The sequence below is a fragment of the Passer domesticus genome, chromosome 18 (assembly GCF_036417665.1).
Source record: "Passer domesticus isolate bPasDom1 chromosome 18, bPasDom1.hap1, whole genome shotgun sequence".
In the NCBI taxonomy this organism is placed as follows: domain Eukaryota; kingdom Metazoa; phylum Chordata; class Aves; order Passeriformes; family Passeridae; genus Passer; species Passer domesticus.
Genome location: NC_087491.1, coordinates 8,283,544 through 8,308,173, shown reverse-complemented (window position 1 = coordinate 8,308,173; position 24,630 = coordinate 8,283,544). Strand labels below are relative to the sequence as shown.

General features: G+C 59.8%; 2 protein-coding genes across 2 annotated transcripts in view; both read right to left on the bottom strand.

Moving 5' to 3' along the window:
* Positions 1–875, bottom strand: part of HMCN2 (hemicentin 2) — a 33,139-nt gene extending 32,264 nt beyond the window's left edge. The window contains exon 1 of the mRNA XM_064393822.1: positions 647–875. Coding sequence (XP_064249892.1) covers positions 647–875 — 229 coding nt within the window. The remainder of the gene's footprint in view (positions 1–646) is intronic.
* Positions 876–3,499: 2,624 nt separating this feature from the next.
* On the bottom strand, positions 3,500–24,630 carry NCS1 (neuronal calcium sensor 1). The gene is made up of 8 exons (XM_064393817.1): positions 24,260–24,630; positions 11,288–11,312; positions 9,703–9,841; positions 9,187–9,265; positions 9,002–9,090; positions 8,637–8,714; positions 8,286–8,402; positions 3,500–7,641 (listed from the first exon to the last, which is right to left on the bottom strand). Exons 1-7 carry the CDS (start codon positions 24,321–24,323, stop codon positions 8,304–8,306), a joined length of 573 nt encoding a protein of 190 aa, XP_064249887.1. The 5' UTR covers positions 24,324–24,630; the 3' UTR covers positions 3,500–7,641; positions 8,286–8,303.

Sequence of the window (24,630 nt, the reverse complement as noted above, 5' to 3'; positions counted from 1 at the left end):
CTGGGTGGTCCCAGCCAGGGTGAGCTGCCCTTTTCTACTGGGGGAGGCTCCCAGCAAAGCAATGCAGGAATCAATTCACTGCCTCTGCCTCACTCAGCTCAGTGTTTCTGCTGAAAATAAAGCTTGGGTCCCTCTCTCCTTGTGGGAGGCCAGGGCTCTTTTGGGGAGCAGCTGCCCTTTTATGGGTGTGCACAAAAAGAAGACAAAGGTAGGGGCAGAAGGAAATTATTCTGGTATCACAGCAAGTTACCAAAGCCTCTTAGCAAGTGGTGTTTTTATGGAGGTGACCTGGAAGCACGTTGTGGAGCTGGACAGAAATACCCCCGTGACTACTCCAGGGAGATTAGAGCAGCATGGAAGGGGAAGAGCCACCCACCACAAAGTGTCACACCCCTGGGATTAACACAGTGGAATCAGCCCACCCTGTGCCCACAGCGTGGCCTGGGGACAGGAGCCCCAGCCCAGCTGCCAGCTGTTGAGGTGCCATCCCCACCACAGCAGTCACCAGGGCATCAGAAACAGGGAGAAGGGGCAGTGCCAGCCCTTGTGAAGTGCACGCTTCAGACCCAGACCCAGCCAGAGCCACAGCCCAGCTCCCCACGGCCCCATGCCTGGCAGGACACACCCTCAGCTGTCCCGGACCTACCTGGGTCATGGAAGGGCACCAGGGCGTAGTTGCTGATGGGCTTCGTGCTCCTGCTGCGCGTCCTCTCCAGGATGCGCGAGGCGCCGTCCATCACCTGCACCAGGTCGTCGTACATGGAGCCGGTGACATCGAAGACAAAGGCCAGGGTGGCCCACCCCGGGGGGGTCTCGGCCACACTGAGGGCCAGCAGCACCCAGAGACCCACAAACACCCCTCGGTGGGGTGGCATCGCGGGGGACACGCTCAGGGGACAGCAGCGCCCTCGCGTCCTTGTCCCTCCGGGGTGCGAGGGGCCACACGCGGCGGGGACAGAGAGGGGACGGGGGCAGGGAACGCCCAGCCAGCCCTCCGCAGCTGCGGACCTGCTCGTCCAGCTCAGCTTCTGGGAGGGAGCAGGGAGGGCGGGAGGAAAAAGCGGGCTGTGGGAGCCAGCGACGCGGCGGGGAGGGGGGTGGGAGTTGGAGGGAATCGGGATGGAGATCCAGGGGCTGGGAAGCAGATCCCGCAGCCCACGGGATTGTCAGAAACGCTGCCCGGGACCCCTCCCCAGCGCCGAGCCCCTGGCTCAGAGAGACCCTGCTCTGCTGGGGGGAGCGGGGGGTCAGGGGAGGACACGGGGGTCACACCTGTGAGGGAACCCTGCCAAACCCGGCGGGGGACACAGCTGCGAAAGGAGCACAAGGACCCAAACCCCCCTTGCTGGGCGAAGAGCCCTGGAATGGGGTCTGCAGCGGGGCTCGGAGGTCAGGGGGGCTGTGGGGGGCTCGGGTGGGCTCAGCCACCCCACGAACAGGGAGCAAAGAGCCACGCAGAGCACAGACAGAGCCAGGACAGGGCTGGACAGGCGGCGCTTGGCCGGGACAGGCGGCGCTTGGCCGGGGAGCAGGGCTGAGCTCACGGCTGCTCCTCTGGGATGCTCTGCTCTCGCTCAACTCCCCCGCAGCCCGACTCGGGCGCAGCCACGGCCAAAAGGCGGCTCCAGGTGAAGCTGTGCACCTCCTGCAGCAGCCCTGCTCCTCCCAGGCACGGGAGCTTGGGGATCAGCCACCTCATAACCCACACACAGGACAGTGGCACCGTCCTGTGCCTTTTTTATCCCTGCAAGGGTGGGCTCAGCCTAGCCCAGCTTCAGAGCAGGCAGGGACATCCCCTCCACAGCAGGGCAATGGCACTCCTGCCCCTGGGGCTGTGCCTGTTCCCCTCCTGTCCCACAGGCAGGGCTTGCACTCCCCCAGGCTTTGCACTCCCAGCCCCACAGAGCTGAGGGGAGTCCCTCACCCCACAGTGCCACAAAACCCCCCTTGGAGCATCCCCAGGCTGCGTGCCAGCTCCATCCTGCACCTGGCAGGGAGCACCAGCACAGCTGGCACAAAAAACCCCAACAAATGAACCCCAGCCAGCCCTTCCCATGCTCACCAGTGCTCCCAGTCCCCAGAGCACCTAGCTGGGCTTTAATCCCTTCCCTGCTGGGGGTTCAGGCACAGCCTCAGTCTAACCACCGTGCTTTGGAGCCTGTGCCTGTCCTTGCCCACTCCATGGCACAGGGGAGGAATCCCTGGGAGCTCCCACCATGTGCTGGCACAAAGCACCCCTGGACAAAGCCCCCTGCACAAACACAGCCTCCTTGTTCGGACCATTAGGGCATCTCCTCTGGCCTCCCGAAAATAATGAGCCAGCCTCGTTAGGAGAGCAAACACAAGGGACGTGGGCTGCCAGGGAGGCCTCGCAGGGCTCGTTTCCGGAGGAGTTGGCAGAGCAGCATGGCCAAAGCTGCACGTGAAAACCCAGCCCAGGCTGAGAGCCCTGCCCGGAGCAGGGGGGCTGCCAAGGGGCACAATTATGGAATACTCGTATCAAGATTCCTCTGCAGCCACTGTGTGCCAAAAGTGACCCGATGGCTCCCAGCCCGCTGCATCCAGGGGGCTCAGAGGGGACAGGGACACTGCCATGGGCACACAGCTGTGTCCCCACTGCAGATGGGGGACAGGGACAGTGCCCACGGGCACACAGCTGTGTCCCCACTGCAAATGGGGGACAGGGACACTGCCATGGGCACACAGCTGTGTCCCCACTGCAGATGGGGGACAGGGACACTGCCCACGGGCACACAGCTGTGTCCCCACTGCAAATGGGGGACAGGGACACTGCCCACGGGCACACAGCTGTGTCCCCACTGCAAATGGGGGACAGGGACACTGCCCACGGGCACACAGCTGTGTCCCCATTGCAAATGGGGGACAGGGACAGTGCCCACGGGCACACAGCTGTGTCCCCACTGCAAATGGGGGACAGGGACACTGCCCACAGGCACACAGCTCATCTCCACTGCAAATGGGGGACAGGGACACTGCCCACGGGCACACAGCTGTGTCCCCACTGCAAATGGGGGACAGGGACACTGCCCACGGGCACACAGCTCATCTCCATTGCAAATGGGGGACAGGGACACTGCCATGGGCACACAGCTGTGTCCCCACTGCAAATGGGGGACAGGGACACTGCCATGGGCACACAGCTGTGTCTCCATTGCAAAAGCAAAAGGGATGCAGGCACTGTGTCAGGATGGGATCCAGCAGAGGGAAAGCTGTGTCTGGGTAAAAGGAGGTGGAAGAGCAGTGCTGTGGGGGTGAAGGGGATGCCTGGAGCTGAGACCTGGCAGCTCATCACAGGTGTGGGCACAGTGCCTGCCCACAGAGCCCAGGGCATCCCTATCTACACCTGTGCTGGTGCCATCACTGCCCTGTGCTTGGGGCAGGGACAGTGGCCCCCCAGCCCAGCTCCCAGCCCTGCCGGGTGCCAGGGCAGCTTTGGGGCCCCTGTGAACCCCCCCAACACATCACAGACCACTGCCACTTCGTTACTGTCATTAAGCTTTTATTTCCACTGTCACAAAGTTCCTGGGTTTTGTTTTGTTCTGTTATTAAACTGTTTCATTTGCTTGGTTTGCTCTTGAATTCATCTCAAGACAAGGCAGCGGGGCATGCAAGCCGAGACACCGGCACGGACGCACACACAGGCTTCATCTTCACAAACAAGGCTCTTTGCTGGAGCTGCTGCTTCCCAGCCCAGGGCTCGGCCACCCCCTGGGCAGGGGTCACACCTGTGGCACAGGGCACCCAGCCCAGGGCTGTGGCCACGGGAGCAGAGAGAGAAGGGAAGGATGGCTTTGCTGCAGCGCTGCTGGAACAGGCAGGGCTGACATGGTAACTGACACCCCAAAACTGCTGCACCCCAAACTGTGCACTGACACTGGGGCCATCAGTCCCTGCTTTGCCCTCAGCCCTCCTTTCTGTCCCAGCCAGACCCTCCCCTCCAATGCCCTTGGGAAGGACAGGTGACAGATGCTCTCACTAAATGCCCCAAATCTCCTCCTTGGATGGGGGACAGTGAGCTGGCTGCAGGTCACTCACCCATCCCAAATGACCCCCCAACCCTAAATACATGGCAAGGGGGCAGCTCTTCAGTGATTTCAGCTGCTCCCATGCCATGCCTGGCCCTGCTTCAAAGCCAGCCCTGCTCCAAGTGGGGCTCAAACCCAGATCCCAAGGCTCCAAGACCATTCCACCCTCTGGAGGAGCAGTGACCTCAGGCTCCCATCCAACAGGAATGTGGTGTCCTGAAGGCAGGGAAGAGCCAACAGGCATCTATTCCTGTGAAGGAGGGTGAGATGCAGCTGGTACCTGGCATCAACAGAGTCTGGGGTCCCCCATAAGCAAACCCCACCTCCACCAACCCAGTGGAGAGTGCCCCTGGGACCAGCCTGGTCTCGTTATAAATTACATTAATTAACAGCCTGCTCCAGAAGAAAAACCCTTCGCTTCTCTCTCTCTCGGGTCCTGGTTTGTGCTGTAGGAGAGGGCAGGGGGGAATCTGCCCCCAGAGCCTTCTCCCACCTTCCTGCTCCTGGGGGAAACAGCTCAGCTCAGCCCAGCCCCAGAGCTCGAGGAAAGACGGACACAAAGCAGCAACAATCAGCACACAGACAGAAAAGTGAAAAGAAAGTACAGACATGGCATTTAATGGGGCAACAGTGACAGGGACAAATGAGAGGGGGGCACATGCCACAGCCACCAGGGCTGGACCCTCACCTCTGCCTGGCTGTGCTTTGGGCCCCCTTCCCACGGCCAAGGCTCTGGTTTGGAGAGGCACCAGGAACCCAAGTACAAACAGAGACAAAGCAGGGCTTGCTGCCTGTTTCAGCACGAGCAGGTGTAAAATAGGCTGGAGTTAAAGACTCCCTGACAAACCCAGCATTCCATGCACTGTTCCTGGTGCTCTGCACGTGCCTGATGCCCGGTGGGTCCTGCCAAGCCCTGTGCCCACAGTCCTGGGCTGTACCCAGCATCATGCTTGCCAGGGCACAGACACCAAGCTGCTTTCCAGAGGGGGATGGCTCACCCAGCCACTCCACTGAGGGGGAAACTGAGGCACGAGGAGGTTAAGGCTGACATTTCCAAGCACAAGATGCTCCAAGCCTTATTCTCAGTGACACCAAGATGCTGCAGATCCTGGTGGTGGTCAGGAGGAATCAGGGGCCCTCGGTGCTCCCCAGAAGTGGGACTGGAAACATCCAAGCCAGGGTTCCAAATCCACAGCCAGTGGGGAACACTGGGGCCAAAACAGCTTTGCTCAGGGACACTCAGCATGTCAAGAGCCCTGGCAGGACTCCCTGGGGAGACATTTGTGAGCACTGATGGAGCTCAGCCCATGACAGGTCCTCCAAAAATTAAAAGCTTTCCAGGGGAACAGCGTCAGAGTAAATGAGGTTTGCCTTTGCCTGGGAACTATGTCAAACGTGGCAGGGGCCATCATTCATCAGCAGAGGTGATTACAGCAGTGTCACATTCATTGGGAACATTGATTGGCACCAGGAGGGGACCAGTCTGGCACATGAGCATTCAACAAGTTGCAGGCACTGCAAAAACCTACCCCAGAGAGTTGCATTTTGGCCACAGAGCAACAAGGAAAAGGGTTTCCATGGGAGTGGAGAGGGACACCCTCCAGAAGCACCCCCACCATCAAACTGGGCATCCTCAGGGGCAGGAACTGCAGGAGAGGCAGGAATATTGCACACGGACGTGAGGTCAGTCTCCTTGGGGAAGGGAAAGGTGTTTTTTATGGGCATAAAGAAGTACCACAAAATCCCAAAAGTGGGGAGTGGGGCTGCAGGGTGAAGAACCAGCATCCCTTGGCTGGGGCATCTGTCCCTGCCATGCCAGGAGGATTCAGGGAATGCTGAGGCACCACCGTGTCTCCTGCATGGTGGGACACCTGTCCCACTGTCCTGCCAGGCAGATGTCACCTCCCCCTGCCACGGGGACAGTCCTCTGTCTGGGCTTAGCCACAGGAGCTGGGGGACAGCTGGGTGCAGAGATGCTGGGCCAGAGATGGAAGGGTGAGGCCCCAGGGTGGCTTTGGGGGCCCCAAAGGCTTCTTGCACTCTGCTCCCAAGGGAATGCACATCCCTGCATCCCAGAGCAGCTGGGGCATCACCCAAGCAATGCTCATTCTCCAGCAGAGATGCCAACTGTGTCCCACGGTGGGGCTGAGCTGGGGGCACACCCCAGAGGGGTGCTGGGTGCTGATGGAGTTTGGAGGGGCCACGCAGGTCCTGCTCATGATGGGGGGCTGCAGCTCAGTGTCCCCAGGTGTAAATTCCCAGCCCTTTGCCCCCTCCAAGGTGGGTGCAAGCAGCTCTGCTTGGGGGCACAGCAAATCCTCCCACGTCCTGTGGGAGTGCTGGGGTAAGGAGACACCCTGAGCTGGGCTCAGCCCAGCCTGGCACTGCCCTGGCACCTTGTCCCAGCTGGGATGGGGGGACAGAGCAAGGCTGTCCCTGCAGCACACAGGATGGTTCACAGACACCACCAAACACCTTCCTGCCGTTTGCAAAGCTGAACATAGCAAAGGAATCTGCCTGAAAGCAGAACCCAGCTCGGGGCTCCATTAATACTTTTTCATGCAGTGAGAAAATGAATAAAAGGAAGGAAATAGGGATGTTCTGGTGCCCAGCAGTCTGCTCACCCTGCCCGACTGAGCTTGGTCTGCTCAGAGTCTGGGCTGAGTGAGCCCTCACTGAGCTCCCAAAGGGAAGAGTGAACAGAAAAATGCAGGGAACACGGGAACGGGGAGAGGAAAAGAAGCTACAGCATCCCCTCCAAACAGCAGCCAGCCCACGGAGCTTGGGATACGGGGGGTGGGAGGAGAGGGGGGAAGGCAGATTTTTGGCTTCATTGTTATTGCAGGCTCCCGGGTCCCCGCAATAGTGTACGAGCATGTAAACCTTACAAATCCTCACCTGGGTGGGTGGACACACACACGAGAGACAAAACACAGCAGCAACACTTACAACAAATAAATAAGGATATCGACCGTCGAGATAGGCATATAAAAAAAAAAAAAGCCTCACTTTTTTTTCCACCGAAGGGAAAAATAAAATAAAAAAAAAAACCAACAAAACAAAACCAAACCAAAAATCACAATACTGTCTCACCAGAAAAAAAAAATAAAATAATAATATATATCCCTAGTGAGCCGAGCCGGGCTGCCAGCGGCGTCGTGGGCGACGCCAGGACTCTGCTCCCAACCGCCGTCGGTGCCTCGGCTCCCCGGGCACACCCCGGGCACACCCCGGGCTGCACCCCGCTACCTTGGGGCTCCTCTGCGGCCGGCTCCCCGCCGGCACAGCCGCAGTCCCATCCGGAGGGAAGGAAAAAGGGAGGGAAGGGGCGAGGAGGCCGAAGGGGGCTCTGCCTGCGCCCCCCGGCCCCGAGGTCCTGGACGTTCGCTGCCGCTCAGACCGGGGTCTGGCGCGGGGCTGGGTGGGAAAAGCGGGGTTTGGCGAAGGGCAGCGGCTGGTTCAGAGGGCGGAGAGGGGGTGAGCTCGCGCTTTGAGGGCACTCCTTGCTCGCAGGGCAGGAAGGGAGGCCGGGAGGGACAGGCAAGCTTCGCACGGCGGTGGTCGGATGGCACGGAGAGCATCTTCCCCCAGGCATCTGCAGGAGAGGGGGGAGAAGGGAAAAAGGGTGAGGAGGATGGCCAGAAATCCCTGTGGCCATCTCAGCGCAGCTGGAAACAGAATAGATAGTGAAAATCTCAAAACTCCACCCCACCCCCAGGACACTGCCTGGACTGTGATGACCAAAAACACCCCAAGGGACTCTGCACAGCTCCATGGGGCACAGCAAGGAGCAGGGGATGCTCAGCCCAGCACCTGCACGATGCTGTGAACCAGTGTCCCTGACACAGCCGTGCCAAACCAGCTCCAGGGCATAATATAATAAGATCTAAGATAAATAAAACATTTAATAAAATCTGTCTCTGGAGTGTCCCCATGCCCCCAGCACGCCAGCTGCCTCCCTGCCTCCTCTGCAGCCACATCTGCTGGTGAGGGCACGAGCTGTGCCTCAGGCAAACCTTTCCACCCCCATGGGATGAGGTCTGAGGGGCTCTGTGATACGGGGAGGACTGGGAGACACTTATCAGAATGGGGGCAACATTGCCCCTGGCTGGATTTTGGGGGGATATCCATGTTTTGGTGCTTCAGCAGAGGAGAATCAGCTGCCTGTGCCTGGGGGAGGTGGGAATGGCAGGAGGCAGTGGGAGATGGGCCCCCCAGAGCCCCCGGCACTGCACTCACCGCCGCTCGGCCCCGGGACTATACGAGCCCATCGTAGAGGGAGAGCGCCTGCACGATGGAGGGGTCGGCCTTGGAGCCCTCCTGGAACTCCTGCAGCGTCAGCTTCCCGTCTGCATTCTGCAAAACACTCCTGTGACTGCACTGCTGCACCCAGCTGAGCACCCGGCAGCCCACGCCAGCCCACACACCCTGCCCACTGCACTGCCTCAGTTTCCCCACTGAGCCAGCCATGGAGACCCTGAAATGGATACAGGGATAACAGAGGGATGTGGGTATCCCACAGTGATCCTGGCAGCAAAGGGACCTCCTAAATCCCTTGGCCACAGGGAAAAAACCTTCAAGCATCCTCACCTTGTCCATCATGGCAAAAATCCGATCCACCCTCTTCTCTGGCGTGTTCTCCTCCTCGGGAAGCTCCACTGTGTTCCCCTGCAGCAGCAGCACAGGACTGGGTCACATACCCATCTGTGCCCTGCCTGGAGGGTGTCCCCAGGCGAGGATTGTGTCCCCACACACATCAGGACAGGGGGCGAGGGGACAACACTGGCACCAGAGCCACCCTCAGCAACCAGATCCAGACACTGCCCTGGCCACGACGGCCACAGCCCCCCACCAAAAAAGGCCAGAAAAGGAATTGGGGGTGTTCTAGCATTCCCACAGAGCCGAGCTCCAGCCCAGCAGGGACTGCCTGCCCCATGCCCCCCTGCCCCTCTTACCACCATCTGATAAATGGCATCCACAATGTCCAGCATCTCGTTCCTCGTGATGTACCCGTCGTTGTCCAAGTCGTACAGCTTAAACGCCCCTGCGAGACAGAGCAGCCCCAAGGGGCTGGGACTGCAGCCCCCAGCCTGGACCCTCGTGGGGCTGAGCCCACCCCCATGCTACGGAGAGCACTTACACCTCAGCTTCTCGTCCAGCGTCCCCCGGGAGGTGACCGACAGCGCCTGGATGAACTCCGAAAACTCGATCCTCCCGTCCTGGGGAGGAAAGGAGGGGTCAGGCTGCTGCTGCCACTGCTGCCCAGGTATCCCCTCTGGGGGCACATCTGGAAGGCAGCAGGGAGGGAGGAGTGATGCACGTTTATCCCCAGTGCCATGACCCAGCTGCCGGTGCCCAGCCCACTGGAGAACATCCCGGCAGGAGCAGCCCTGGAATGCAGGGGCACCACAGGAATGGGCTTCTGGGGCACCAGAACACCACTGCTCCTTTCCTGCTTTGCCACTTCATCACCCTTCCCCATGTAACCCAACTAAAATAAGCACAGGGGCTCACTCCAGCTGCGCCGCTGCAATTTCACACCCCAGGAAGCGCTGGAATATTTCGCTCCTCCAGTGCAAAATTCCAAACCCATCCCACCATCGCCAGGGGCCCAGCCCTGACCGTCCTGGACCGAGCCTCTGGATGCCAGACTTACTTTGTTCTCATCGAAGACATTGAAAACAAAGGTGGCAAATTTGGTTGGGTCGCCGAAGGGGAAGAACTGCTTGTAGATCTTCTGGAAGCCGGCGGCATCGAGCTGCCCGCTGGGACAGTCCTTGATAAAGCCCTTGTACCTGCGGATGGAGGGCACAGTGGGCCCAGGAGGGCTCCCCCCTGACACGGGAGGCTCTCCCCAGTGGGCTGGAGCTGGCAAGGTCCCCAGGTGCTCCCTGTGTCACCCACCCACAGCATCCAGCCCTGTGGGCACCACAGTGAGGGCGGCAGCGGGCACAAGCAGTGAGTGGCACCAGTGACACTGAGTGATGCCCACTGCACTGCCCCAACCTGCTGCCAGCCCACAAGGGCCACAGCCAGGCTTGTGTTGAACACTGGGACACGGGAGGTGACAGGGACCCACTGCCCAGCCAGGACTGGCAGCGATGCCACGCTGCAGCCGTGCCCTGGCACAAAACAATGGCACAGGGACCTCTTGAGTTCTGTGAGGGTGGCTGGGCACTGGAACAGGCTCCCCAGCAAAGTGGTGATGGCACCAAGCCTGCCAGAGGTCAAGAAGTGTTTGGACAACAGTTGCAGGCACATGGGGTTTTTGGGATGAGCAGGACCAGGAGTTGGATTTATTCCGATGTTTGAGTCCCTCCCAACTCAGGATATTCTGTGATAATTTTTGCACGATCCCAAATGAAAGCTGCTCAGAGGAGCTGGGGAGCACAGGAAGGTTCCTGTGTCCTCAGGTGGCACAGCCCAGGTCACTTCCAAAACCCATCAATGCTTTAACACCCCAAAAAGCCCTCGGTCCCAGCTCCAGGCTGGACCTGGCTGCTGGAAGGTGCAGCTGAGGCGGAGGGCGCGGGGAAGGGGCTCAGCAGCTCCGTGGGTGTGGGCACCACAAGGGAGCACGAAGGGAGCAGGTGGGACCACAGGGCCATCACGTGGGGTACGGGAATATTATGCAACACATCGCCCAGATCTGTCAGGCGCCCGCTGCAGCGGGACAAGGGCTGGAGGAGGAGGGGAAGGGGGTGGCGAGGTGGGAATCCGAAGTGCCGGTGACATCTTTTTCACGCTGCTGCAGCTATGACTCATCGGGAGGGGGGGAAGGATGAGAGAAAGAGATAAAGAAAGCAAACCTTGGCTGGTGGGATAGCGAGATGAAAGGGAAGCAGTGGCTTTTCTAGGGCGCCGTGTTCGGTGGGGTGGAGGGGATGGAGTGAGAGCTGGGAAGAAACCATGGATCCCACCCCTGACAGCTGGGACAGCGCCAGCCTCCTGCACCAGGTCACAGCTGGACAGTCCCCAGGTCCCCACGCTCTTTGGCTGCTCGTATGGGGAGGGAAGAGCCACTAGAACCCAGTCCTTGCACAGGGTGTGCAAGGAAAACCCCTCCATTTTCTGGTCTCCCCTCTATGAGGCAGCACCTGCACCCCAATACAGAGGCACCTGCCCACACCTCCTGCGTGTCCCTCTCTGCCTGGCCAGTGGGGTGGCTGAGTGCCACCAGCTCCTGTCCCCTGCCCACAGCCCCCTGCCCCAGCCAGCTCACCACCACGGCGGGCACTCACCACTGCTGCACCTCCTTCTCTGTGACTGCAAGAGAAAACAGGAGAAAAGAGAAAAAAAGAGACAGAAATTTAGTGCTTTTGCAGTGGCAGCTGTTCCTCTGCACCGCCCATCAGTGAATTCCCTGGGGAATGCTCTGGGGCTCCCAACAATGAATTCCCTGGGGAATGCTCTGGGGCTCCCAACAATGAATTCCCTGGGGAATGCTCTGGGGCTCCCAACAATGAATTCCCTGGGGAATGCTCTGGGGCTCCCAACAATGAATTCACTGGGGAATGCTCTGGGGCTCCCAACAATGAATTCCCTGGGGAATGCTCTGGGGCTCACTTGCTCCATGAGGTGCCAAGCTTTCCCTATGTGGCAGAAACTGCTTTTGGGGCACAGCCCAGGCCAGCCCAGGCAGTCCATGGGGCCAGGGCTGCAGGTGCTGGGGGTCCCCAAAACCAGGGAGACTCTCAAGATGTTTTGTGTTGTGCTCAGGGAGTGCAGAACTACGATGGTCCATGAAAGGGACAAGCTGACCATACCTAGGGAGGATCTGGCCCTGCTGCCTCCTCTTCCCAGAGCCAAAACATCCCTGAAAACATCTGCCAAAACATCTGCCTGGAGGCAGCTCAGGGAAGGGCCTTGCCTGGCTCTGACACACTGAAGGTGGGCACAGCCCCAGGGCTGGCATCCCCCCAGGTACCAGCAGTCTCTGGAGAAACATCACCAAACCCATCCCGGCACACTGGGGAGCCTCACCAGGCTCTGGAAAAACCCCAAAATACAACAAAAACTAGCAAACAGCACTGGCAACCTCGAGTGTCCCCAGCCAAGGGACAGCTGCTGAGATGGACAATGCAAAGGAAAGGCTCTGAGGGGTGCGGGGTGCTGGGCAGGGGCTGGCACTTGTCACCGCGTGTCCCACTGCAGGAGCTGTGCCTGTGCCTCCCCACAGCGGGGAGCCAGGTGCCAGCAGGTGGGCACGGGGGGAACGGCCTCTTTTGTCATTTCCTTTGCGTCGTGCATCTAAATAATAATAGAAGAGCCGCAGGTCTGAAAGGCGCGGGGATAATGAGGCGAGTGGAGATGTCAATGTGCAAACGGCTGATAAAAATAGAGACCGAAGACACACCGACAGATGCCAATTACCTTGGATGGCAAGAAAAATAAAGAAAGCAATTTTCCATCAGGAAGATTTGTAACGTGCCCGGCAGAAGGCGCAGAGCTCAGAGGTGAGGGCACACAACGGCCCCCGCCTCATCACCAGCTGGATTCTGGCTCCAGCATCCCTGTCAGCAGGAATTTCTGTGCCCAAGGCTGTCCCCGTGCTTTGGAGGGTCCCTCCATCCCAGCACAGGGGTCGCTGAAGGGACAGAGCCTTCGATTCCCCATTTCCCCTGGGGTTCAGCAAAAGCAGCACCCACTGTAGCACCAGGGGGTGTCGGACAGCAGCTCCCCAGGAGAGGGGACACAGGCACAGGGATGCTCAGCAGCTGGGATGAACGCAGGGAGCTTTGGCAGTGCCACAGGAGGGATTTGGAGGGCTGTTTGTTTTGGGCACACAGCGGTCTCTTGGCAGGAGGGAGGCAGGAAGGTCATGCTGCATCCAGCAGCCGAGCTGGGGTGGGCTAAAACATCAGTCACAGCAGTTCCAAGGGATTTCCCCATCCAAAAAAAAAAAAAAAAAAAGATAAAAAAGGGGTTGCACAGAAGCATCCTTCCAAAAGAGAGATGCAGAGTGACATCTCCAGCAGGAGCCTGCACACACCTGCATTGAGACACCAGGCGTGACCTCCACCCTAGGGATGCCCGGGGGATGCCCCAGGCACCGGCTCTGCAGGCCCGAGCACCCAGGAGGGCACCAAGGTGGAAGGAGGAGGATGAGGGTGAGCCCTCGGGGCAGGCAAAATGCAGCGCAGCAGCAGCCGGGGCTGCGCTCACAGCTCGGCTCAGCCCCTCCAGGCAAATCGCCTTCTGCTCTCTCTTGTTCGACTGCTTTTCCCCCAACGTGCTATTTTGGGCCCGGGAGCTGCCTTTCAACTCCAGCAGGAAACAATTAAGAAATTTGTGCTTTTTTTAGTCCGGGAGAAATGCTGGTAATGACAGCTCGGGCTGAGGCGGGAGGGAGGGAGGGAGGGACGGAGCCAGCTCCCCTCGTGCCGCAGGAGATGTGTGATGCTCCCAGGAGAGGCTTTTCCGACGGAGGAAACCGCTCAGGTGCCAGGCTGGAAATCAGCACAGGGCTCCCGATGAGGGATTTGTTAATGTGCACGGGATTTGTTGATGTGCAGGCTGGCACGGAGCCACACGCAGCCCCATCCCTCCTCCAGCACACCGGCACCGCTGCCTGCCCTCCAGCTCGGGGATCTGCGGGGCTTGTCCCGAGGTGGGAGCACGGCCTCATCTCCCAGCCCTTGGAAAACCACCCAGCCCTGGTTTGCCCCTCTACTGCCACCAAATCCGCCGTCTGCTCCCAGGGCAGGGAACCGGCCCAGCGCCGACCCGGGTGGCACTGAGCAGCACTGCCTCCTGTACCTGCTGATGGACAGACGATGACACCCCGGCTGCCCTTCCCAGCCGCTCCGGCCCTGCTGGGAGGTGACACTCCGAGTGGCACCAACTAGGAACGCTAAAGCCCGACCGAGCCTTGGGGACACGCTGCTGCGTGCGCGGCGGAGCCACCCGTCCCGAGGCTGGGGACAGAGGACAGCGGCGGGGCCGGGGCTGTCCCGGTGCTCTGCACGGCCGGCAGAGCCCGGCCGGGCCCACGGGCAGCTCCTGTGCAGGCAGCTCCCGTGCAGGGGCAGCTCCTGTGCAGCGGGAGCTCCCGTGCAGCGGCAGCTGCTGCATTTCCCTCCCGCGGCATCGATTGCGGCACACATCAATCCGCAGCGACATAAACCTGCACCAGGCGCCTCAAAACAAGGGGGTGACCCAAGCAGCCCCCCCAGAGCAGCCCGGCCGAGCAGGGCCGGGTCCCAGCCGGGCAGGGCTGTAAATAGTGCACGCAGCAGCTTGTTAGCAGCAGCAGCAGCGTGGCCCGGGCTCCTCGGGGATGAAAGGCGCTAAATGAAGGCAGAGTATTCTCGTTTGTTACGAACAGCGAGGCTGGAAGAGGCCTCGCCGAGCAGGGAGCCCCGGAGCTCAGCCCCGTGCGAAGAACGGAGAGCGGGGACGGGGACAGGGACAGGCACCCAGAGCAGCTCGGGAGCTGCCCCACACGGCCAAACCCCGTCCCAGGGCCCTCTCTCTTGGCTGGTCGGTCCCTTCCCACCTCGGGGAGGAAGGTTGCGGCGCCTCGTCTCACACAGCGCAGAGGGGCAGAGCCTCCGAGCAGCCCCCAGCCCCCTCGGAGGGGCTGCCGGTCCCCACGGCTCCCCCCAAGGCTCCCCCCAGCCCTCTCCCCCCACCTCTCCATCAATCCCAGCGGCACAGGCGAGGACTGACAGCTCCGTCACCACCCGCCCTCCGCGTGCCCCCTCTCCTCCCACCACCCAGCTGCCACTGCAGCAAGAATCAGCTCTGGTTAATCAGTGCTCGAGCCTGTTAATTTGTGTTTGCCAGGCAGAGAGGAGAGGAGGGACCCGGGACTGCAAATCCCCATCCGTGGCCCGGGCGCAGGGAGCTCGCTGGAGGGGACGGGGCGGGAGGAAGGAGGGCAGGAGGAAGCAGGATTCGAATGGCTCGGGAACCCCCGGTCCCGGTGGGATGCGTGAGGTGACGCGATGCTCCAGCCCCCCAGGGGCTCGTTTTGTGCTGCCATCCCTGTGTGCAAGGGCAGGGGTTTGGCTGCACCCTGAGCAGGACTGAGCTCAGCTCAGCCCTGTGAGCCAAAACCAAGGGCACGGCTCTGTCCTTGTGCAGGTTTGGGTTCCCGAGGGCTCTGCAAGCACCGGCCCCACGCAGTGAGGAGTCTCCCCCGAGCCCCCACACGTCCCCCCCGTCTCAGCTGCTAGGACAGCACCCTGATCCCGTGGGCACCGCAGCCTTACCAGGGAAACCAGTTAATTATTTCCAGGCACAAAGCGGCTTCCCCCACCGCCACAGGGCACTGCAACCATGCCAGCTCACGGGCCGTGCCAACCCACGGGCAACCGGTCCAGCACCACGCACTGGGTCATGCCAGGGGCAGTCCTGGGGCATTTATTCCCCCAGGGACCTGCTGTGGCTCCTCCACAGGGTCCCCGGGCATCCCAGTGTGGGGGAGCCAGCACACCACCCCAAAATGGGCTCCCATCGGGTTTGGGGCTGCCTAAACCAGCTCTGGGTGCTCAGAGCAGTGCCAAATGAAACACCCACAATGGGCGCTCAGGCGTGAAGGAATGGGGCATTTATGCACAACTAAGTGGGCACCCATGAGCCAGAGGGGCACTCATGCAAAAACACACCGGGAGATCATGCGTGGGCTAATTGGGCACTCGTGCATTAATTATGTGGGTGCTCTTAGGTGAACTAATTGGGTGCTCATGCATGAACTGCCCGGGTGCTGCGGCGGGAGTGAAAGGGCCGCTCATGCACGAACCAGCTGGGGTTCCATGCATCCATTTTTTTGGGCATTCGTGAATTCACGGGGCGCCCACGCACGGATTCATTCAGCACTCACACGTCCATTCGCTGGGCACTCCTGCGTGAGCTAATTGGGCACTCATGTGTAAATTAGTGTAATTAGGAGATAACACACTTGTGCACGTACTAATGGGGCACTCAGGTGTGAATGCATCAGGTGCTCATGCATGAATTAATTGGACACTCAGGCATGAGCTAATTGCAGCCACGTGCGCCAATTAATTGGGCACTCATGCATCCACAGCCAGGGCGCTCATGCGCGGAGCAGCAGCGTGCGATCCAGCGGGAATTCGCTGGGCAGCCATGCACAAATGCAGCTGGGTGCTCGCATGCAAATGAACTGTGCGCTCATGCGTGTGTTAATTGGGTGCTCATGCGTGAACTGATTGGGGCGATGCGGACGAGCCCGGGGTGCTCACGCTAAAACAGCCGGGAGCTGCGGGGTGAGCCCCGCACACCCTGCGCTTTATGCCAAACACACCCCGCCCCTCGGCCCGGCGAAACACGCATTTAGGAATTTTTCTGAATAAATCTGACACAAACTGCACCCTCAGCATCATCACAATGTTAACACTGACCGGTTAGGAGCGCCCCGCTCCCTCCCGCCCGGCTCGGCAGCGTGTGCGGGCTCGCTCCGGCTTCCCTCCAGCCCCTGGAGCACAGCGCCAGCACCACGGGCTGAACAGCCCCTGCAGAGCTCGCCCCTGGTCCCTCAGAGCCACCACAGCTCGGTGCAGCTTCACACCTGCAGACACGGACACGCGAGGGCTGTGGTTTGCACAGGGACACCCAGTGCCAGCCCCCGGCTCTGCAGGGTGAGGTACCTGGGCTAAACACATCCCATTCCAGTTCCAGGCCTTGTCCCCACAAAACACTCAGCCAAGAGCTCGGCAGCAGCTGGTGCAGTGAGTGCAGCAGCCGTGGGAGCTCATCCAGCCCCCAAACTCGTCTGGTGCAGAACGGGCACCTCCCTGCAGAGAGCCAGAGGCCCTGTATGCCAGGGCTGGCTGGGGGCACCCCTGGCAGCCTGGGCTGTCAGGTGGCTTTGTGCAGTTTGGGGCAGTCAGGGGAAGCACTCGGGGACAGCTGGAGCATCAGCACGAGGTTCTTCCCAGGGCACTGCCCCAGCTCCAGCAGAGCCCAGTGCCACGGCAGCTGCACGGTGGTGGAGGGATGGGGTGAACTCTTGCAGTCCTTCCCTGGGACTGTCCGTCAGCCATCCTGGGGCACTCAGAGCTCACCCACGTCCCTGTTTGATGATGGTAACTTTTAGGATACACCACACATCAGCACTTCGGAAATTTGGATAGTTTGATCCTGATGATGTGGTCTCCTTAAAATTCAGGTTGAACTCCTTAATGATGTCCTAGTCCTGAGCTCTCTGCCAGCTCTGGGGCCACCACACCACCCCTGGTTGGGCTCTGCTGCTGCTCCCAGGGACACAGGGACAGCTCTGGGGCAGAGGCAGTAAAACACACTGTGGCACCAGGGTCAGCCCATGCAAACAGCTGATTCTGGAATATGACTGATGGCATTTTCTTCTGCTCCCAGCTCACCCCAACCACTGCTCCCCAGCTCACCCCCGTGCCCATCCCTGCTCCTGGCCACATCACCACACACCAGGGTGTCCCTGTGTGGGAGCCCATCCCTGCCACATCCCCAAGGGATTTGGGGGCAGCCCCAGCTGCGGGGCACCAGCACAGCCAGGAACAGTAGGACTTCCCCATTCCAGATTTCCCAGGCTGGCTTCTCTCCCCATCAGACACAGACACCACCAGCACCTCAGCAGGTCTGGGAGCCTCTGAGATGTTTGAGCTCCAGCCTGACAGAGTTCTTGGTGGCATTTGTTACTCTGGGACATGGAGCAGTGCTCGCAGCAGCACTGGGGTGTTGGGCACCCTCCTCATCAGGCTGCCATTAGTGGTCTGCCTTGCTCCCAGACTGGATAAACAGGTCCATGAGCAGCTCTCATCTCCCCTGGGGCTGGTACCAACAGGAAAGCCAATATGCAGCTGAAATCCTTTTTAGAGTTTATTAAATATTTAAGGGCCCGACATTAGGCTTTGGAAATTGGGTTTAGGGAAAAAGCAGTAAGTTGTTCTTTGAAGCAAAGGCAGGAGAGGAAGGGCAAAGACAGTGCCTTCATCTGGAAATTAATCAGGCTGAAGCACCCCCACAGCAGGAGCTGGTGGCTGTGGCAGTCCCAGGATTGAATCCCAGCTTCCCCACGAGCCAACACAGCAATGCCTGGAGGGGCAGAGGGTTCCCAGTGCTGCTGGGAGCAGGGATGGAGCAGCCCCCCTGCCCGGCCATCCAGGGGCAGCTGTGTCCTGCCACCTGCTTAAATCCATCCCTTGGCCACAGGGATTTCAGGGTGATCTGGCACTGCAAGGCACCATCTCCAACCCAAGGAACAATTCCTGCCCTGGGCAGAGGAGAAAACTCCCCTCTAGACCAGCGTGGCAGTAGGAAGGAAGTGCCTCTGGCTCAGCCATCACTCTCTGGAGCCATGGGAAGGTCAGGAGGATGCTCAAGGCAAAGCCTTGCTGGCAGCAGGGCCACCTCTGCTGCCCTCCTGGTGTCTCTTGCAGGGATCACTGTGCACTGAGGGGTGACACAGAGACCCAGAGCAGCTCCACCAGGTCCAGCCATGGATCAGAAGATGCTGGAGAAACAGGTGGATGAAGCACAGGCAGCTCTCCTTCCAGCAGGAGGTGTGGGGAGGGAGCCCTGTGCCGGCAGCACCGGGCTGGGAACTCATGGCAGTGATGGAAGTGACACAAACCATGCCCTGGGGCTGAGCCCCCACGGCCACCCCTGCCTGGGCATGAACCCTGGCTTCCCTTGACATCCAGCTCCCTAGAAGATCCAGGAGAACAAGGAGGAACAAAGTGACCCCACAAATGTCACCCTGATAACAGAGTGAGCGTGCCCACGGGCTCCTCCCTGAAGCAGCCGCTTCCTTTGATGCCTTCAGAGCTTCTTGTTTCACAACCTTAATTATAGCGGCAGCGGCAAAGGTCAGGAGAGTGGTTAAGCAGATCCATTAACATGTCAGGGGATAAATGAAATGTGATTCTTGTGATGCTGGAGCAGCAGCAGCGAGCGTGGCCGGCGGGGACGGCTGCTCCGCTCTGCCGCAGGAAAACCCTCAGGGTGTGGGTCGTGTCTGCCCCTTCCCACCCTGGCACTGCAAGAACCTCCCAGAGACTGCTCAAAACTTGCTTTTGAAACCCCAAAACTTGTTTTGCTTGCATCTACCTATGGAGCCCCAGGCCCACATGCGTGCTCTGGGTCGGATTCACTGGGAGCAGGTTGGGTTGCCTTGGAGAAGGAGCTGGAGATGCCTCCAGGGCACCACAGTCCTCCAGAGGCAGCACAGCAGGTCCACACTGTCCTTGCAGTGAACCTGCACCACAGCAAACCCCTGCACAGCTCTGGCTTACACGTGGCTGCAGCAAAACAAACTCCAGCCCCTGGGCATCCCTCTGGCACCTCCTGCCCATCGTCCTGCCCCAGTGCCCCAAACCAACCCGGCCTTGGGCACTTCCAGGGATGGAGCAGCCACAGCTTCTCTGGGCAGCCTGTGCCAGGGGGCCTCACTACCCTCACAGGGAAGAATTTCTTTCTGATATCCCATCTAGCCCTGCTCTCTGCCAGTTTGAAGCCATTCCTGCCCAATGTGTCACTCCAAGCCCTGTTAAAAGTCACCCACAGTGACAATCTCACCCAGCCTTTGCCTCTGAGGGATAACGGGTCCGTAGCCACCTGGCCAGCTCACCCTGCTTTCTGCTGGATGAGCAACAGGAGGGATTTCAACACAAACCAACCTGGCAGAGATACCCAGTGCCTGGGGCCAAACACTTCTGAGGCTAAAAATAAACCAGCAGCAGGGGGGAGGACCAAGATCCCTCCTCTGCTCCTGCCCACTGCCCCAGCCAGCACATTTCCTCAGCACTGGGGGGGCATGATGGAGCAAAGCCCCAGCCTGGCTCAGCCAGCAAGGAACCAATCCATTTTCCTGGCTGAAAACTGCTGCAATCGTAGAATTTCCTTTCCTTTCCCAGAGAATTCCACCCGCCACCACATACCCCCGTAACTACAAATCAATATGTTTATAGTTTGCTCTTAAACTAATGCCCTTTAATTCCCTGCATTACTGTCGAGCAATGGAGCCAATTTTGTGGCTTATTGTGAAAGAGCAGAAAATGATGATGCTGGAGTGAGTTTAAAATCCACAAAATAGATCACAGTGGGTGGGATGCGGTTCTTGGGAAAAGAGCATCTTCCTCGCACCCACTCTGCAGCCTGGCTGTCATTTTGGCACCCTCACCGTGGCTCCCACACCTTCACCTGAGCCCCACTGTGGGCTCGGGAGCAGCAGGAGCACCATCCCCAGCCACGCTGACCCCAGCCTGGCCCCAGAGCCACGCTGCTGCACCGGCAGAGCTCTGAGCATGCCTGATTGCTCAGCCCTTGCAGCCTCAAAAATAACACAGAGCCACTTCTGGACATGGGCAAGAGCTGTGCACGGGGAACCCTGAAAGCCAACCTTCCCCAAAATGACCGGGAAAAAGAGCTAAAAGGTGCTCTTCTGAAACAAGTGCTCGTTTTTAAAACTGCTTCGTGATTTTAAGGGTCCTGGCCTGGGAGTGTTGCTGTGAGTAGGGACATTCAGAACTGTGTTCTCTCCCAGTTTCTCTCCCCAAAGCAAGCCCTCTCCACATGTTTTGTGCACCCACAACTGCACACGTGCACGTCACACACTCCATTCAGGCTGCAGTCACACCTCAGGACCTTCATAAACCTCCAGCTGAGCAGAGCCCTCTGACTGTGGCCCCACAAGGTTCTTAAACACAATCCCAAATCCTACTGTGGCCCTAAGCCGTGAGCACCTGGCCCAAGTTAAGCTCAGGTTTAAATCCCCACGGAAGAGGATGTGATCCAGGGAGGATGGTGGTTCCTAAAAGTCTCGGGAGTTATCACCTCCTAGGACACACCACCAAACTGCATCTCTGAGCTACCCCAACGAGGCATCAGAAGGATTAATAAATTAATCATTATTAAGCACTTTTCAATGACAGGATCTATGAAAGCACAACGAATTACATAATTTATTATTCAGTATTGTTATCACTCCACATTGACTTCTCCTGCACGCTCCTGTGTGGCACCAGCCTGGTCTCCAAGGAGGGTAAAACAGCCCTGCAGCCTGGCTGCCCCCACCAGCACTATTCCAGCACCTGGCAGACGGTGGAGCTTGGCATTGCCAGGTATTCCTGGGCACTCAGGTGCCCAGAGACACAGAAGGGCACATGGAGATGGGTCCAAACCAACAGGACTTGGGCAGCCGGCGCTTCAAAGAAGCCCTTCTGCGCCTTTAGGTGTCCAAGTGCCATTAAAATCTGGCCCCCAGCACTGGAAGTCGGGAGCAGAGTGGGGAGGGGAGCCAAGGGATGAGGTTTCCAGGCTCCTGCCTTTCCATGTCCAGTTCCCAGCAGGGCCTGGGACAGCCTGCTCTGAATGCACACAGGAAAATATTTCTGCAGCTCACGGAGGCTGTTGACGGCTGCCCTGCAGCATCCTCAGCTCAGCCTCCCTGCCCACAGCTGCCCTGGCACCTGAGCCTTCCCTGCTCCTCTCCTGCCTGCTCCCATCTCCTGCTTTTCCCAGGATTGCTGCAGCTGAGGCGAGGCCAGAGAAACACCACAAATAGGAGATGGAGAGCTCAGAGAGGACAAGGGACACAAGAAGCCACCAGGCACTGAAGAGCACTGAGGGGAAGCAGATGTCCTCTGTGTCCCGTGGATGAGATAAATTAGCAGAAAAGCCATGTGGGGCAGGGAGAGGGGGTGACATTTCCCTCTGATCCTGCAGAACTGAGAGGGGCCTTTTTGGTATTTGCTTTGTTCTGTGTGGAAATCCACACAAGCAGAAAATGATGCAATGGAAGGAAATCCCAGCGTGGGAGAAGCCCCTCACGTACCACAGCCACGGCTCAGGCTGCCACGGGAACCTCCCTGGGAGAAATGCAGGCTGCCATCAGCTTGGGCTGCCAGAGACATCTGCCCAGGGCAGGGACACAAGGCAGGGACACACAAGGCAGGGACAGCACCTGCTCAGCAATGTGGCAGGACATGGGACAGGCAGCACAGGCCAGGGATGCTCTCCTGTGTGTCTGCCAGAAACATGCCTAAATATCAACATGCTGTGGAAAGAAAAAACCTTTTCCAAGCAGGCCCCCAGAAATTCTTGAGCAGGCCATGGATTTGTGTGTAAGACTGTCCCCTGCTCCTGCTGTTCCACCAGCCACAGCACAGGGCTCTGGATCAGTTCCTCCCAGTGCAGCCCTGCCCTCCTACCTGCCTCTCTTCTGCCTGGCTTCCCCAAAACACAGAAGGAGATTGGGATCTTTCCAATCTCCCATGGTCTGAAGATAAACCAGAGGCTCTCAGCCGTGCCTGGGAGGGCCCTGTAAAGTCTTCACCAGACAAGGGAATGCACGCTCACCTTGACAGCTGCAGAAAAGGGGCAGAGGCACACAGCAAAAGTAATTAATCCCAGAGATGAGAGGTGGAATGAGCAGAGCTCAACAAACAGACCCTGGAATTAGTGACAGCTCTCCCTGACAGGCACCACACAGCAGCCACATGCTGCTGGGGCACGTTGGGATGCTGCACCAGACTCCAGCCACGCAAAAGGCCACGTGCTGCTGGGTGCTGCTGCCTCACCTGCACAGGTACAGGAATCTTTGAAAAGAGGCAGTGAGAAGTCCAGAGCAGGCAGGCAAGGCTCCAGACAGACTGGAAACTCATTGAGGGAGGGATCAGAGGACCACAGTCTTTCTTGGGAAGGATGCAGTAGAAAGGGGAGGGCACCCAAAAGAGAGGAGCAGAAAGTTGGGAATGAAGTGATTCAAAAAAGCAATGACCTGCTGACCTTAAGAGACATCCCTGTGCCCAAAGATGTTGGTTTCACCAGCACTGTGTTTGGCTGGCTTCGGCTGCAAGTGAGACATGGGGCACCACTGCCTGTGTGCCCCGCGTCAGCCCCACTGGTGCCAGCACCTTCCTGGGCAGAGGAGTCACCCCGGGTGTGCAGAAAGCCCAGCACACGGGAGATCACCAGCACACAGGGCTGTGCTGGGGCTGGCAGCTCCCGGGTTCCTCTCCATGGGAGATCAGGTGGGCAGAGCGGCTGCGAACCGAGCGGGGATTGCAGCACGGCACCGCCGGCACCGGCCCGGCGCGGCTGCCTCGCCGTGGGCGACAGCTGCAGTGAGGACACCAAACCCAGCTCGGCTCCAGCGGGGGCCGTGCCCACCTGGCACTGCCACCTTCTCACGCCTTCCTGCCCCCGAGCACTTCGAGGAAGCCCAGCCGGGGCAGCGCAGGCTCTGCCACCATCACAGGCGGCTTGGCAATGCGGACATGCCCCCCGCGCCTGCCCTGCCGCCCGCTGCCGGCTGTGCCACGGCACAGAGCAGCCCCGCGTGTAGGGTTGTGCAATGCACCAGTATTGCCTCTTCTCCATATGGGAGAACTTGCTGCATCCTAATCTATTGCCTTTTTGGGTAAGCGCTGCCGTGGGACTGCAGCAATGACAGCGGGGAGAGCTCGCAGGTCTGCTGCACGTTTGGGGAATATCTGCGACCTGAGAGCGGGGAGGCAAACTTGAGCCACCAAAGCCTTTGTTTCCTTTGTGCATCCTTCAGGGAAAAAAAATGATTTTGCTAAAACTGGATGGCTGAGGCACCAGCCACGTTAATTAGATTACGGTGGAGGTCCAGACGGGAACGCCACTCGTTCAGAAAATCAGGTTATTAAACCGATACTGAGATACTCAGATAAATATCGAACTCGCCGGTGTCGGGCTCTTCTCTCCACTTCAGAGCGCAATAACAAAGGGAACCCCTCCAACTAACGCACCCAAACTTTGGAAGCCACCCAGAGGCTCGGCACCCCGCTCCGGGAGCTGCTGCCGGGCTCCGGGGAGGCAGCGCGGGGACCTCAACCCCCGCGGCGGGCCCTGGGTACCGGGCACGGGGGAAGGATGCTCGGGGCAGGGCCGGGGGGCGGCGGGGGAGGGCACGATGCTCCGCGGGCAGGATGCGGCCCTGGCCCCGCCGTTCCCGGAGGCTCAGAAATAGGCCACGGAGGATGGTTTTTGTAAAAAAACCCAGCGCGTTCCCCTGGCTCGCTGCCCCTCTCCGTGTCTCTGCTGCCGTATGGGTTTTTTCCTCCTCCCAGGCCAATCCCTGAATTCTTCCAACAAAGCCCGGCCGAGCCTGCGCCCTCCCCGGGAGCGGCCCCGCAGGAGCCGCCGCTCGCCGCGGCACCGAGCCGGGGGAGCGGCGGGGCCGGGCGGCAGCGCGGACCCCATCGCACCCCCGGCATCCCCCCGGCAGCCCCCCGGGCACTCACAGTACGTTTTCCTGGTCAGCTCTTCCACAACTTCAGGCTTCAACTTGCTGTTGGATTTGCCCATGGTGGCGGCAGCGCCTCTGAGCCCGCCGCCTCCCGGCCTCGCTGCGGGGCACGGAGCGGCGGGGCCGCTGCCTCGCTGGGGCTCCCGGCCCGGCTACATCCCGCGGGGGGCGGCGGCGAGGGGGGCGGAGGGGTCTTTGTTGGCGGGGTTTGGCCGCAGAGCCGCGCTGCGGGGCCGCGCTGCGTGTGCGTGTCCGTGTGCGTGTCCGTGTCCGTGTGCGTGTCCGCGGCTCCACGCGCCCTCCCCGCCCTCCGCCGCCGGGCGCGGAGCGGCCGCGGGGGCGCGGAGGGGCGGGGGGGCGGCGCGC